Source organism: Ictidomys tridecemlineatus, chromosome 5, assembly GCF_052094955.1.
Source record: "Ictidomys tridecemlineatus isolate mIctTri1 chromosome 5, mIctTri1.hap1, whole genome shotgun sequence".
NCBI lineage: Eukaryota > Metazoa > Chordata > Mammalia > Rodentia > Sciuridae > Ictidomys > Ictidomys tridecemlineatus.
Window position 1 is genome coordinate 7749260 of NC_135481.1, and position 17540 is coordinate 7766799.

General features: G+C 34.5%; 1 protein-coding gene across 17 annotated transcripts in view; it reads right to left on the reverse strand.

Moving 5' to 3' along the window:
* Positions 1–17540, reverse strand: part of Scaper (S-phase cyclin A associated protein in the ER) — a 438325-nt gene that overhangs the window by 86460 nt on the left and 334325 nt on the right. For all 17 annotated transcript variants that reach the window (XM_078049222.1, XM_078049223.1, XM_078049220.1 and 14 more), the window contains one exon: positions 10317–10440. In XM_078049222.1, coding sequence (XP_077905348.1) covers positions 10317–10440 — 124 coding nt within the window. The remainder of the gene's footprint in view (positions 1–10316; positions 10441–17540) is intronic.

Below are 17540 nucleotides of genomic sequence, written 5' to 3' on the forward strand. Positions count from 1 at the left end.
AACTAATCTACAGACCTTATAATAATTTTGTCAGTTTTTTCACTATTTTTTTTTTTTGGTCTAGTACCCAATCCAACATACCACATTGACTTTAGTTATAATACCTTTTAGTCTCATGAGTTTATCAGCCTTAATAATTTGAATAGTCTTGGTCAGTTATGGAGTTTGTCTAATGTTATCTCATAATTGGATTGTGATTATGCATTTTGGTAGGATATTCCAGAAGTGATATTGTGAGTTTTATGTGTATTATATTATTGAGTACAGGATGTTGATATATCCTGCTATTGGTGATGTTAGCTTTGATAATTTGGTTACAGTGGTATCAATCAAGCTTCTTCACTGTAAAAAAAAATTTCTTCATTGTAAAGTTAATATCCTCCTTTTATGAAGGGGGATGATTACTTTGAGATTATGCAAATATCCTGTTTTGTTATCATACCTGTGCACTATTTTTTGTATTCACTGATGATTCTCTCCTGTAATACTGGTTTGTCTAATGGTGACTTTTCTATTTTTTTTTAATCATTCTTTCTCACATTTTAATTCAGTGAATTTTAAATTTTGGTTATTGTAGTTTTCTTTTGTAAATTTATTTTTTAGTTGTAGTTGGACCCAAGACCTTTATTTTGTTTATTTGTTTTTATGTGGTGCTGAGAATCGAACCCAGGGCCTCTCACATGCTAGGTGAACGCTCTACCACTGAGCCACAATCCCAGCCCTGTTATTGTATTTTTCAGTTCTAGAATTTCCATTTGGCTCTTTATGTATTTCCTCTTTGATATTTCCTATTCATTATCAGCATTTTTCCTTTATGTCATAAAGCTTAGTCATAATAGTTTTTTTAATATCCTTGTCTACAAATTCTAACATCTGTGTCATCTTTGTGTTGGCCTCTATTAATTATCTTCATTCTTAAATACAGGTCATGGTTTTTTTCCTTTTTTTATGTTGAACAATCCTAGACATTACGAATATTATGCTGAAGGAATATGTATTCTGTTATAGTTCTCTGGTAAGTGTTTTTTTTTTTAAAGTGGGTATATGACTGTTGGACTCAAACAGTAAGACTACTCATAGTTAATGGCTCAAATCTCAGTTTATTTTGTCTTTAGTTGAAATATGTGGAGTCTGTCCTGCACATATGCGATTCATTTAGCATTATTAACATATTTATAAATAACTAGGGGATACCCCTTTGTGGATCTCTCCTTTCTAAATATTCTCCACATCTCAAGCAGAATTTGATCATTTTTTATTCTTTTAAATCTTCTGATTCCTATAAATTTGTTAAGACTTACTTTATGGCGTAGTTAACTGTGATTTTCCATGTGTGCTTGTAAAACAATGCATGATTCCCTAATCTCTTGTACATAGGAGTCTATATACACTAAAGCATGTCTATTTTATTTAAACCTTTAATAACCTTTAACATTAAAGTTTAAAATCTTTAATATTTTTTGTTTGTTTTGCCTGTCAAATATTTGAAAGTAGTGTAGATGTAATCTTTAATATGATGGTAGATGTCTTAGTTTCTCCAAGTAAGTTAATTAATGATTTTAGGTGATAGAGATAATAATGGTAAAGATATTATTTCATATGTCTGCAGTAGAAGGCAAAGTGGAGTTTAATATGACCCATATTCTTTTATTAGCTAAAGTTTGAATATAGCTTTGAGAATAAAGCTCCATACCAGTCACAACATCACTTAAATGTTCTTATCAAATTTAAATTAGCAGTGCAGCAAGTAATAATTTAGTAGTAAGAATGCTAGGTTGGGATTTAGGGAGCTGAATTTGAAACCCAATTACATAGGTGACAGGCTGTGGAACTCTGGCAAACACCTCACCCCATATATTGCCCATCTCTTTTCTCACTGTTCTTTGTAAAACAAAATAGACTGAACTAGACCAGACACTATTAAGTCCTCCTCCCCAGTTCTCCAATTCTCTGTGCCAATAAGACATATGGCTTGGTGAACATAAACAAGAGTTTACATTTTTTATGATGGAGAAGGCAAGGTGTACTGGACAGACCAAGCCAATGTCACACTGTGAGAAAAGAAGGAAACAAGATGCAATTGGCATAGGGAAGAGTACTGTCACCTGCGGTGTTGAAGGATTTCTGCTCCCATGTAATTAACTATGGAGTCCATGTTCTGGTTTCTCAGTATAAAAGTGGAAGAGTTCCAGGCCTTGCTGCTATAATGAAAATCAAACAGGCACCTGGATGGTTCTTCATATGACTAAGTGAAAAACAATCCCCTTGCTATTAAGATTGCACTTAGATTTCCTTTGTTTGTATCTAGGATTTTCTTGTTACTTTCTGAAGAGCTCGCCAACAGCCTCTTTGATTCAACAGTATCATATCAATTATTTAAGGTTTGTACATCACTTTTCAATTAACAACCTCCTTGGCTCCAAAAAACACATACACACAATTTATCAGCATATTCTTTAAATATTTCATAAAGAACAGGTCACTATAAATTAAAAATAAGTCTACTAATAAAATATTTAATGGCTTTTAAAACACAATGAGACATCAAGGAATTATAAATCTTTTCATTAAACGATTCTTTAGTACATCCCACCAAATGACAACATTAAACCTATATAAAATCAAAGTCAGAAAATTTTGCTTTGTTTTACTTGCATACTTAAGATTAAGTGAGGGGGCTGGGAATGTGGCTCAAGCGGTAGCGCGCTCGCCTGCCATGCGTGCGACCCGGGTTCGATCCTCAGCACCACATACCAACAGAGATGTTGTGTCCGCCGAGAACTAAAAAATAAATATTAAAAAAATTCTCTCTCTGTCGCTCTCTCTCTCTCCTCTCTCACTCTCTCTTTAAAAAAAAAAAAGATTAAGTGAGGACATATCAATTTAGCTTATAGGAAGGGAAATCCTGCACCAGGGCTCAGGAGACTAGGGTTCATTTCATGGTTCTGCCAATAGATAACTGTGTGATCCCTTTTCCATACTGCAATTTGTTTATCAGTATATCAGGCTTTTAAAATCTTGTCCAACATTAAAAGCCTATCATTCTATTTTCATAGCACTCAATGCTAGGTTCACAACTTTTTAAAAATGGTAAAAAAAACATGTAACACAAATTAACCCTCTTACGAATGTTTAAGTATATATTACAGCACTGTTAACTGTATGCACATGGTTGTAAAACATATATCTAGTAACTTTTCCTCTTTCATAACTAAAATTTGATACCTGTCAAACAAAACTTCATTTTTCCCCACTGCCCTCAGTCCCTGGCAGCCATTATTCCATTTTGTTTCTGAATTTCATTAATTTAGATACTTTATGTAAGTGGAACCATGTCTTTTGTGATTGGCTTATTTCACCTAACATAATGTTAAAGTTTATTTATGTTGGAGTATATGACAGGATTTCACTCCTTTTCAAGGCTTAGTAACATTCCATTATTTGTACATGCCACATTTTCTTTATCTATCCATTTGCTGATGAACATTTAGTTTATTTCAACCTCTTGGCTATCAAGAATAATGTTGCAGTGAACATGGTAGGGCAGCTGTCTATTCAAGATCCTAATTTAAATGCTTTTGGAGAAATATCCAGAAGTGGGATTGCTGGATCATATGGTAGCTCTATTTTGTAATTTTTTTGAGGAAGCACCATAGTCTTTCTCATAGCAACTATACCATTTTGAATTCCTACCAATGGTGTAGAAGGTTATAATTTTGCCATATCCTCACCCCACTAATTGCTTATTTTTTATTTAAAAAATGGCCATTCTAATGGGTGTGAAGTGATAAACTTTATATTTTGATTTGCATTTCACTGATGATTAGTGATTTTTATTATCTTTTTATATACCAGTTGTCCATTTGTTCATCACCTTTAGAAATATGTCTATTCACGCCCTATTTTTAACTAGATCATTTAGGTATATTTTGCTATTAGTAGTTCCTTATATATTTTGGATATTAATTCCTTAGACTCTTTGAGCTGCTATAGAAAAATACCATAAACTGGGTAACTTATAATCAACAAAAACTCAATGCTTGCAGTTTAGTGGGGTGAGAAGTCCAAGACTGAGGTGCTGATATATTTATTATCTGGTGAGGGCCCACCAGAAAGTGGGTACCCACCACCAGAGATCTACCTTCTGGTTGTGTCCTCATATGGTAAAGGGGCAAGGCAGCTTTTGGGAGTCTCTTTTATAAGGACACTAATCCTACTCAGCAGTGCTCTACCACCATGATCTAATTACCTTCCACAGACCCCTCTTCCTAATGTATAACATTAGTGATTAAGTTTCAACATATGAATTTTGGTGAGTCACAAACACTAAGACTATAGCACTACTTATCAGAAATATAGTTTGCAAATATTTTCTCCTATTCTGTAGGTCATCTTTTCACTTTGTTGATTGTTTTCTTTGTTATGCAGAAGATTTTCTGTTCAATGAAGTCCCATTTATCTATTTTTGCTTTTGTTGCCTGTGCTTTTGTTTCACTGACAAGGTCAATGTTGTGGAGGCTTTCTCTTGCTTTCACTTTGGAACATTATCATTCCATTTCTTTTCTGGCTGGATTTCTGCTGAGAAATTAGCTGGTAGTACTATGCATGTTCCCTTGTATTTGGCAATTCATTCTTCTCTTACTGCTTAACATTCTAGTTTTTACTTTGTTTATCTATTTATTTTGGATGCTAAAGATTGAATTCAGGGGTACTAAACCACTGAGCGACATCCCCTATTTTGTATTTTATTTAGAGACAGGGACTCACTGAGTTGCTTAGTGAGGCTGACTTTGAATTCACAATCCTCCTGTTTTAGCCTCCCCAGCCACTGGGACTATAGGCATGCACCACCATGTCTGGCTGGTTTTTACTTTGGACAACTTTATTATAATGTGATTTAGTGTGTATTTCTAGGTCAGTGCTCTATCACTGATCTATATCCCTAGCCCTTGGTATGCATTTCTTTGAGTTTATTTTATTTGGGATACTTTGAGCTTCTGAATCTGGATATGCATTTACACGCCCCAGATTTGGAAAGGTTTTTGGCCATTATTTTTAAAAGTAAACTTTCTGCATCTTTTTCTTTTCTCCTTTATAACTTTCACAATGCATATATTGGTTGGCTTCATTCTATACTACATGTCCTTTAGGCTTTCATCACTATTTTAAATTATTTTTTCTTTTTGACCTTCTGACTGAATAATTTTAAATGACCTTTGTTTGTTTGTTTTTTTTTTAAAGATAGAGTGAGAGAGAGGGGAGAGAGAGAATTTTTTTTTTAATATTTATTTTTTAGTTCTCGGCAGACACAACATCTTTGTTTGTACGTGGTGCCGGGGATCAAACCCGGGCCACATGCATGCCAGGTGAGCGCGCTACCGCTTGAGCCACATCCCCAGCCCTTAAATGACCTTTGAATTGCTGATTCTTTCTTCTGCTTCAGCAAGTCTGCTTTGAACCCCTAAGGTCAGTTTTTCAATGCAATTATTTGCTGTTCCAAAATTTATTTGGCTCTTTATTCTGTTTTCTATCCTTGTTGATATTCTCATTTTTCCCAATGTTTTCTTGAGATCACAGTGCCTCTTTATGACAGCTGTTTTATATTCTCTGTCCAGTAATTCATACAAAATCTATTTTTTTTAGGACTGCTTAAGACAGATTAGTTTGTTCCTTTGTTAAGGCCATGTTTTCCTGTTTCTTTATGTATCTTATAACTTTTAATGGGATCTGTGCATTTCAGAAAATATCTACCTCTCCTGGTCTTTATGAACTAGCTTCTTACAGAGGAAGATCCTCATCAATCATTCTGGCTAGAGGTTTTGGGAGCCTCTAAAATCTTTTTTTGGGGATGCAGCTTCTCTGAGTTACACATGCACTTTCTCAGGGAGAGGATGGCTACTTTCTTTTTCAAGAGGTCCATAATCTCTTAATGCCTTTGGACTTGGCCTTAATCTTCACAAGTTCTTTGGTTCCACAGAGGCAAGCCTCCCTAAGACAGATGAGACAGACAGCAGACCTTCAGATATACCTTTAAAAAGTTGGAATATAAATACATGCTCACTCTTCTTCCTTTGTAAGGGAAAAACCGAAGGCTGAATGCCTTCTCCTGGTCATGCCAAGCTGCACTGGCCTCTATGGTGGTACAGGCCCTCTGAAGCTACAGTAAGTTGTCCCTGCTGTTGTTTGGATTCAGTTGCCACACAGCATCCAAACTATGCTGGGTCTCTCAGAGCTCTGAGTGAGGCAAGACAGAAATCACTTCTGCAGGCATCCTGTCAAAAAGCTGAAACACTGGTGTTAAGTTCCAATGTTCTTTCCCTACACCTCCAAGAAGCCGTGAGCTTCTCCGCTGCCATAAAGTTATGGTGGCTTGCAAAAGGGTGGGTGATCATAGGTAAAATGAAAACAGCTCTTCTTACTTGTTTCAATGTGGCTATTCTTGGCTTTGAGTTTGTCTGGGATACAGCAACTCTAAACTGGTTTCTGGAGTTCTCATAAAGATATACTGGCGAGTATATTCTTGTTAAATCAATGTCTTTGTGGGGGAATGAAAGCTGGGGCTTCCCATTCTGCTATTTTGCTTGTTTCATTGGTCTTTTTTTTTGCCTTCCAATGTGTATGTCTGATCTCCTTAAGGGGACATCTTAAGGCTCAGGTCCACTGAAGCGATCTAGGCTCAGAAAAGATGCTTAATAATTCCTTAATGAATGAAGATAGAAATCAATTTTAACATATTTTAAAGCTTTCAAGTTTCATAGAAGATAATTTGTGGGTGTTAGTTTCTATTCCTGGGGGAAACTTGTCTACATAACCTGGTTTTGCAGGGATCCAAATAAATTCCCTGAGAGCTTATCCTAAAAATTCAAAATCTTCATTTATACTGCCAGAAAAAGCATGTACTTTTATAGTGTTACAAGTGCTCACTTATATTTTATGAAAATAATAAATTCAGAATTATAGAAATTCTGTTTATATTTGAGGCATAACCAAATCCATTTCTTTCCCAAAGCCTGCTAAATTCTCAAATAGAATTCCTTCATGAAATCTTTAACAGGCACCTATTATGTGCTAGATACTCTACTATGTTTCCTGGGCTACTCTGTGGTTCTGATAACATTATAGCACTACTCATAGTTTGTCTCTGATATTTCGGTATGTAATTTCTTCCCTTCTTAACTGTGGGCTTCTAGAGTGAAGGAATTGTATTAATGTACCTCTGTAACTGTGGCATCTGAACAGTGCTTTGAAAAGGATAATTGAAATGAAATATAAAAATGCTAAAACAAAACTCTAAGAAGCTAGATTGGAAAAAAGATGTCTTCTAAAGCATCTGCATTTGCCAAAGAACCAGAAAGGCTGAAGTACCCGATAATCAAGTATTTTATAAATTCTACCAGATCACAATTAATTAGCCTCTTTTGTATTTTTCCTTTTCCTTCTGAAAAAAGTGCCAATGACTATTTTCTTATCTCTTATTAAAGGGCATGAATAAGTTAGTAGTCCATATTTCAATTACATGCACATTAAATTCAGCTAGCAAGAAAAATGGAAATGCACTCAAATGATTTCCAGAAACATAAAAACCACCATCACTAGTTACCCCAAACCAGGAAACATCCTTTGCTGCTTACTGCCACAAACCCAGTCACAACAACATTAAAATTGACAGCTATAGAATAAAGAGAATAAAAGAAAAACCAGGAAATGCCATGTATAAGGAAAGGAAGGATAAAATGTATTTGGCAGCAAATGTCCTTGGATTCCAATTACGAACTAGGCAAAATTCACAGAGCAGAACAACACAGAATATGGTGAAATCAATTGGTGAAGAGAGTAAAAGCCTTTTTGAGCATTAAGAAATCTTGAGGTCACAAACAAGGGAATGTTATTCAAAGAAACTGGGGAATTTAATGAAGAAGGACATAATCAAGGTACTTAGAAGCTCCTGGAATATGGTTGGAACTTAATAAATGATAGCTACTATGAAGAAGTCAGAACTAGTTCAAATGCTCCTCCTTTGTGATGAACAACTTCTTTTGTGCTCCCACCACTCTGTTTGGGTCATCATCATACCATTCTTTTACTATGTGTTCTGGATGGAATGTTTGTATCCCTCCCCAAATTCAAATGTTGAAATTTCATTCCCTATGTGATATGCGGAGGTAAGGTCTTTGGGATGTAATTAGGTGTTATGGTTTAGATATTAGATGTCCCTCAGAAGCTTGTGTGTGATAAGATGGAAGATTCTTTCGGTAAGTCACATTGTTCATTCTCTCACTTTCAGATGCCATTCTCTTCAGTTACCTGTTCTGTTCAAAGTAATGTCCCTTATATTACCAATAGAGAATAAGTTTTAAAGAGTAAGCTTATTCCAGATGATATAGCATGGGACAGTGGGAGAATGTAGGGTCTAGATTTTTGGTTTTCAATCTGATTTTGAAATCATTTTAAACCACCAAACAGGTTATAAACAGAGTAGAAAGTTCCCTTCACCCAGAATCCCCTACAAACCTCTTATAAAATTATAGCACAATTAAGGAAAAGGAAAAAATGAATACTTAGCCAGTTTTCCCATTAATGTTCTTTATCTGGTCCAGGATCACATATTACATTTGTTATTATGTCTCCTTAGACTCTTCCATACAGTGATAATCCCACTTTTTTTTTTTTTTTTTGGTATTCCAGGCAAGCACCCTATCACTGAGCTACATCCCCAGCCTGAGTTCCTCACTTTTTTTCTTGTCTTTCAGGAAGTGGACATTTTGAAAAATATTGGTCAGTTACTGGTCTCAATTTGACAGACCTATGATTGACTCTTGGCTTGGGAAAGTCAACCTCTTGGTGATTCAAGTTTCCTAATCTGTGAAACAGATTAATAATGACTTTATAAGGCTGGTTTGAAAATTAAGTGAGGCAATATATATCAAAATACCTGAGATATAAGGCTAAACAACAAATGTTAAACTTTCTCTTTATGTTGTCTTTCAACTATTTTTGAAGATTTTTTTGATAAAATGTCTCATCCATATTTTAATGACTTTTTGTGATAAAACCATATATAATTTATTTAGTCTGTGGCAGATGATTCACTGACATCACTATTGCTGTTTGTGTAATAGTTCTGCTCTATATCTATCTTGTTTTATTCTCCTGTACTGCTCTTCTCTCTCATTGTCAGTATGCCTGTCTGAAAGGGCTTCATAATTACCTTTCTGATTTCTAGCCTGCAATATATAAATTTTATTAATTTATTCACTCATACATTCATTCAGTGGTATGCTAAACCTACCAAGTGCCAGGTCTTGTATTAGAATCTCAGAGATAGTGATTAGGTACCTGATGTCCTAAACACTTTCATGGCTAATGATGGCGAAATGGACAAGTAAATAGTGACAATTCAATGTAATCAATTCTGGAGAGATGTAATATCTAGAATCACATAAGAAATATTCTTAACCTGGAACTGGGGAAAGAATCAAGTTAGAGAAGATTTAATCATAAAGGCACCATTAAGCCTATTAGAATCTGCAAAACGTGTAAGAATTAACCAGATGGAGGGAGAAAGGGAGAAAAAGTTATAGAGTGTAAGGAAGAGCTATCAGAACTCTGTGCTGAGTAAAAGTAAGTCAGTTCTGAAAAATAAATGTCCTATGTTGTAATCTTGCAGCTTGAGGGGGATTTTGTGCCAGTACCTCAGGGACTCAGAAACCTCACCAGGAAACTTCTGGCCTCAGAGTTCTGTTCTGGAGATTGTGGATGACAGACCTAAATGTTTGGGTACTCCACTGAGCTTACCTCTTTCAACATCTGTGAGCTAAAGTAAAATTTTAGGTTATAGTTGGCTGTTTGCTCCTATTTTAAAAGTATAACAGGTTTGTCCCTACAGAGGAGTTTCTAAAAAAAAAATGTAAATGACTATCAAAAAGTCCTTTTCAAACTGACCTTTTAAACTAAGCTGGTGAGAGGTTTTGAGGTTTTCTCAGCTTTCTTCCCTTCCATAGAACTCATTCCTGTGGCTTCAGAGGTTTGGCACTGAGTCTACCAGGTTCCAAAGCCAAATCTAACCATGCCAATTTGTGTTCTTAGCAAGTGTCACACATCTATTATCCATTAAATATTAAATGTATGAGAATTCAATACACATTTTCTTAAATTAAGGGTTTTTCCTGCTGATCTCTATTTTACCCGCCTAATCATCTTCACTTCCCCCCCTCCAATATGGAGAGTAAATAAACAGAATTCTTTTAGTTTTCTCCACAGGGAATATTTCTCAAACTTTAACTGCTTTTAATTTTCAAAGCAATAATATTACATACCATCAACTGGTGTATCAGGAGGTCCATTAAGAAGGTAATCTTGTTACTAAACAGAACATCGGTGCAGTTTTCTGAACAGTTATTACAGGTGAGGTTGTAAACATTGATTGCATTGCAAAGAGACCTAATAGAAAGAGAAAAACAGCATTTGTAAAACACGAGAAGCTCTTCTCCAAACAATTTAAAATACATAAAATGAACTGCCAAAGGAACAGGCATGGGATGGAAATTAACTCTAAAAATAACAAGCCAAGTACTATAAGATACAAGGCCTATCAACTAGATATAAAAGCACCTAATTTTCCTCCAAAGCCCAGGGTTCAGTAGTAACTAACAACTCTTATTTATTTCTACTGGTTGCAACTGTAAACAGTGAAAACATATTTATTAGTCTATTTGATTATTTCTTAATAACCTAAGACTAAATATCAACTTTGATCCTTCAAACAATATCCAGAAAAGAGGGCTGGGGCTGGAGCTCAGTGGTAAAACACTTGCTTAGCACATGTGAAGCACTGGGTTTGATTCTCAGCACCACATTAAAATAATAATAACAACAACAACAACAACAACAATAATAAAAAATATCCAGAAAAGAGATGGTTATCAGATCTGATGGTCTGGGATAAGGGCAGAAGACAAAAGAAGACAGCAGGCATGAGGAGAAACTAGAGACTTTCTATGTGAGGCAACACCTTCCCTGGAGGCTGTTTGGGTAGAGGAGGACATCATTCCGATGCAGCACAATTTGGTCATGGGCCCAAACAGTTTAAGGTCAAAATGATCAAAGAAATATTTTTGCCTATAGGATTAAAAAAAATATGCCATCATCCAAAGAAACTTTTAAAGCAACACTCTCAATGGTCATGGCTGGCCCTTTCCTGGGTATTTTGAATACTGTGACTGAAAGCTGCATTGCCTGAGTGATCAATGTTTATTCTGGTCTATCTGAGATTTACTGCTTAAGTCCCATAAATGTTTTGATTTAGTTCTTCACAACCAATCCTCTAGGATGGTAGTTCTTAAAGTGTGATCCATGGATCATCAGCATCAATAGCAATTTGCATTTTTTTTTTGGTACCAGAAATTGAACCCCCAGGTGTTTTACCACTGAGTCACATCTCCAGCCCATATTTATTAATATCAATAAAAATGACAAGGGTTGGGACTGTAGCTCAGTTTTAAAGCACCCCTGGGTTCAGTCCCCAGTGTGTGTGGGTGGAAGGGGATAGTGGGGGGAGGAGAAGCAGGAGGAAAAGGAGGAAGAGAAAAGAACCAGTGGGGTAACCTGTGCTACTTTATTTAATTTCCTAGTCTCTGACTGAAGCTTCAGGTATCCATTATGTGGTTTCATGGGTTTGAGATAGTTAAGGGGTAGTAGTTAAGGAGTGGTATTTTCTTTCTTTTTTTTTCTTTTCAATCTATTTTTTTAATTGATTTTATTATTATTTTTTCTACCTAACCTTTGTTGGTCTCAGAGGGAACAGCATCCCCAGTGGATCAGATTGATATTGTTATTGTTTTTTGGAGTCAACCTAAAAGTCTTAGAACAATTTTCTAATACCTAATGTATTATTCTAAATTCCTCTTCTAATTAGAATATTTAAATTGAGAAATATTTTTAAAAGACTGTAGAGTGCCTCACCCTATGGACATAAAATTTTGGTTCAACAATCTCTTACTATTGTTGTGTCCAATTTTCAGTATTATAAAACATGCTTTAAGTCAGAGGTAATAGTTGCAATCCATAAGAAGAAAAAAGTTCCAGCTGATGGAAACAGAAAGAACATTAAGTGACAGGCTAGTTAATATATCATAGAATTTGGAAAGCTCAGGCATAGGTGCTACACTTTCAGGTCTAATACACAAATCACAAACTACTGAACTGGTCTATTAAAACAAAAACAAAACAAAACAAACAAAAACCCCTAAAGCAAATAAAAATAGATCACTGGGCACTATACACCATAGCCTGAATGGACATTGTGACTTTGGATGCTAGACACAGCTGCCTCAAACTCTCAAATTTCTAGAGTTTGGGATGTCCTTACTTCTTTACTTCTTTAGTTTCATAGTAAAAACATAGAGTGGATATGCTGGGTTGTAAAGCCTGGTCATGCCTGCATCCTAGATACAATTCTCAGGGTGTAGAGCTGGGGAGACACCTTGTGCACCTTGGAAACTCTGCAAACATAGGATAGTAGATGAGAGCTGGGAGGCTTAACAGCACAACCCATATCTGCAAAGGCTGGTGAATAAATCATTTTGTACCATTCTGCCTGCTGTTTAGGATAATTTTCCAGTAATGAAACTATGGATCAAAGGAATTGAACTTTTTTGGTGGCAGGGGAGGGAGGATATACCAAGGATTGACCAGGGGCGCTTAACTACTAAGCCACATCCTCAGCCCTTTTTATATTTAATTTTGAGATAGGGTCTCACTAAGTTACTTTGGGCCTTGCTAAGATGCTAAGGCTGGCTTTCCTCTTGTCCCAGTCTCCTGAGTTACTGGGATTATAGGCATGTGTCACTGTGCCTGGCAGAACTGAACATTTTGAAGGCTTTCTGTAGGTATTGTCAAATTCAAACTGCCCTCCAGAATAAAAAGAAAACTTAAATCCATTTTTACTCCCAGAAAAAAATTTTTCCCATGTTTTCACTAACAATTAAAAACTTCATTGAAATAAATCTTTACCAATTTGATAGCTAAATACAAATGGTATTTTTAAAGGTTTTATTCCTTTTACTAGTAGTATTATTAAAGGGTTTTAAAAAAAGTATTTATTTGTTATAGCTATCTGTATTTTCCTGAATTATAATTGTGTGCCTTTTACCCATTTTTCTAATGGGATTTTTGTGTTTTTCTTATTGATTTAGAAGTTTCTTTATTGATAATCACATTAACTATTCCATCATATAGTACAAATAACTTTTGCAGTATGTTGCTATCTAAATTTTTTAGTTTTTTAAAAAAATTTTACTTGATATGAAGTCTGCCAAGATTTCCTTCAGTACATCTGGATTTCCTGTCAGATATAGAAAGGCCTTTCTATGTTCAGATTATAAAAATATTCTTTTATATTTAATTTTGGTACTTTTGTGGATTTTGCATTCTAATCCATAATATAAACTTGTTTTAGAAATAAAGTATAGAGGAGAGATTAACTTTATTTTTTTCAAAATACAGATGTTATGTATACTTATATTTTGTTCTAGTTCTGAATTTTTATACTTTTATTAAAGATTCTCATCTTTTAAAATGATTTATTAAATTTTCTCATTATAAATACACAAAGGGTTAATACATGTTAGTACTTTCTTCTAGTCTTTCAATTTGCTTAGGTTATTTTAAGGTATTTTTAATATATAGAAGCTGAATAATTTTATGTAGTCCAATGATTTTTCTTTGTGGTTTACTTTTTTCTGCCTTCTTTTTATGTTTTAAAAGTTCTTTCTCACAATGAGATAGGGTAACAAATACTCATTTATTTTTTTCAAATTGTTACTGACAATTTTATGGTTTTATAAGCCACTTAATTCATTTTGAGTTTATTCTGGTATATAATATGAGTTAAGAGCCTCAATTTATTTTCTCAGTAATGATATGACTGAGTTATCTGTTCTTTATCCACTGGTTTGAAATGTCACCTTTATCAAGACTATATACAGAATATATTCCCTGGTTTCCTAATTTATAACTCTATTTGTGTGCCAATCACACATTCTTTTGTGCAACATAGCTTTATGGCAGAGTTAACATACAAAACTGTAATCCCCAAAGACTTTTAAAAAATATGTACGGGGGTATTATATTTAGAATGATGTGTAGAACATCATAGTCCTAAAATAATGTCATTTTTTCCCTTTGTTTTGATCTATATTTTTATAGTTTTGATTTTTAATTTCTATTTTTCCATTTTATTAGCAGAATTCCTACTACTTGTCTCAAATCTCTGGTAAACAATTAATGAGTTATAAATAAACATACATAAAAAAGTGAACAACACATGATCTGGGAGTATGTCCTACCTAATGCCCTCTGTGCTCTATGTTAAAGAAACTCATTTACTTGGAAATGGAATGTCCACCTGTACAATCTGAATGCTTGCAAAACTCTCCCAAGAAACTTCCACAAAGAAGGGGAAAAAATGGAGGGAGAGCCAAACATTTCAGGGTCAGAAAAAAACCTGTCCACTCAGTAAACTTGTTTGAAAAGACAACCTGTATTTGAAGAGCACCTGTCTTAGTGCACTTCTTTGAACCCAGCCTGGGTGGTCTGTCCAGGCAGCTCTCTCTGTAATTTTAAACTCAAATGACTAGAAGCACATTTTAACATCAAACAGAAGGCCGCAGAATTTGAAAGTATCTTTTGAGAAGACATAAAAATCTCACTGTCCATTCTGTCAGAAGTATGTGGTGGTTGGGGGGTTTGAAATACAGCTTTTCTGCCCCAAATAATTGTGAATGCATGAGTGAATTTTTGTATCAGAAAATCTCTCACTAAAAATGTTCCTCTGAAAAGACGAAAAGAGGATAAAAAAGGATCATAAAACCAAATCTTTTGGAGATGAGTGCAAGAACTTATTTTTTACAAATAAGGGAGTATATAGAATACTAGTACATATCTAAGACATTAAGAAATATTAAACAAAAGCTCCAGAGTATTGCAGCCTAGATGGATTAAAAAGTACATCCTTATGCAGTTGCAGTGGTTAAGAATTTTCAAAAACCGTGGTTTACCTAAATCTATTGCCTTATACCAATGTCAAGAGAGTAAACATGTAAAAGCAACTGCCATCAGCAATTTCACAAAATATACATGGGTTGAATGGATGGCTTCAAGTTTCTGCACAGCAAAATTCTATACCAAGTAGGGACAGCAAGTGTTTAGAGTCACATAAATACAGCTGCAAAGGGAAACTTGGAATCTTCATCAATTACTGCTTTAGCCCTCATGCCAGAAAGGGATTGGTTTGACTGGATAAACAGTAAAGGTACAGATCCTCACAAAACATACAGGATGATTAGGAACTGATATAGAATTAAGTTGAGAAAAGATATCTAGACTGAACTAGAACATAGAGTTGGACTTTTACCAATTCCTTAATAAAGCCCCACTGTATACTATTTTGGTGAGAACCTTTGGTATCATTAGGCATAATAAATGGCATACTGTGTACGTGCATTCAGTATGCACATACTGAATGAACTGTGCTTTGTGTTTATTAAGTTCCAAACTAAAATAACTTCTTTAGACATTATTAAAAAGAATCACTAGAAACTAGTCAGATAAAACAACAGATATAATTCTTTTTTTTAAATCTTATTTTCTTTGGTGGGGTTCTTTTTTTTGGGGGGGTGTTTTATTTGGAACTGGGGGTCTAACCCAGGGCTTTGCAAATGCAAGGCAGGCGCTTTGCCACTGAGCTACATCCAAGCCCAAACAATAAGTAGAATTCTAAGCAGTAAGTGAAACCACTAAGTGAGTGAGTGGTTCCCTCACAGAATGGGACCTGCCCTCTCAGTCTGGCCCTGCCAGAATGGCCTAGCTAGAAGTTGCATTCTAGAGGCGGAAACTGAGACGTGTTAAACCACTGTAAACTGTTCTGTTACATAACCAGGTAAGATTCTTGTCTGAGTCATCCTGTTTGGATGTCTTCAATGCAGAACAGTTTGGCTGAGCACACTGATGTCTAACAAAAGGACTTCCTTGTATTAAGCATTATATACAAGAATATGCAGCTGCTGTGTACCTTAATGCACTGATTAACTGCATTCTTTACCATTCTTAACCACATAAACCACTATTCTTTTTAAATGTTCAATTGAATTTGATCATTAATATTTATTTATTCTCAATCTATTTATTCTTGGTACCAAAAAAGTCTTATTTTTCGTAGCCATCAGGTATATTTTTAAGACCCAACTGAGAAAATTGTGAAGTATCAAAAAGTCTTGAAGTCAATTTATTAAAATAAGAAAATTCTTTTTGGTCTTTAAAAATTAAAGCATATATGGGCTGGGGTTGTGGCTCAGTGGTGGAGTGCTTTCCTGGCATGCGTGAGGCTCTGGGTTGATCCTCATAAAATGAAATAAAGATATTGTGTCCCACCTACAACTAAAAAAATATAAAAAAATTAAATCATATCTGATTTATAAATTATATTGGAAGACAAGATATTACATTAAGGTTTTCATTAGCAGTTTGGGGAAGAGAATAATCTAACTTACTGATTTTGTACAAGAGCTTAATTATAAAAATATTATATAGTTATTCATTCAATTATTGCTTCTTGGGCATATACTTATATCTGGGTACTATGCTAAGTAAGTGAAGTAGGTAACAAAGAAAAAAAATCAGACACTAGTCCTGATTTCAATATATGTACACACACACATACACACACAGACCCTTTCTAGTTAAAATCTTTGGTATTATGAAATAAAACACACATACAGAAAACCACATGAAATAAATACATAGGTAAGTTAATAAAAAAAACACTCTTGTAATCACAATCCAGGTCTATAATTTTGTTATTAAAAAGGTCTAGTTATACCTCTCTTTCCCCTCTAAACTGCCCACTCTCCTGACATTTATAGTGATCATTTCCTCACACTTTATTCTTTTATCATCTAAGTGTACAGCTCTAACACCAAGTGTATATCCACAATTTAGTCTTAACTACTTTTTACTGTCTGTGTAAAAATTTTTTAGTATATCTTTTAAGTCTTTTTATCTGTAGATTTTTCCTCCATCCCTCTCTTTTCCTTAAAATTTTCCTGACTGCATACACATGGTAAAGTTCAACATATTCTTTTTCCTCAGTATTGCCTGAAAATTGGAAGTTGGATCCAGAGATTTGCTCTTACTTATATTTATCCCTTTTGGAAAGACTACACGTGGTAGAATTCTTTGATCAGGAGACAAATTATGTCAAAGTGTCATTCTTTTTTTCATCTTAGCAGTAACTAATGATTAAGCCTAGGGCTATGAATTCATTGAAGAATATAAAACTATGATTATGATATTCTACTATTTTGTCTTCATTTATGGAATGAAATACATTTAAAAGCAAACACTTCTCCTCATTTTTATTTTTTGCCCCAGTGGTACAGTTCCATCTAAATATTTGAGATTTTTATGTATCTAGATTTTGACATATTTAACTGGTCTCTTGTCAAACTCAGAAGATAATCATCTAATTTTATTTTAACTATCAT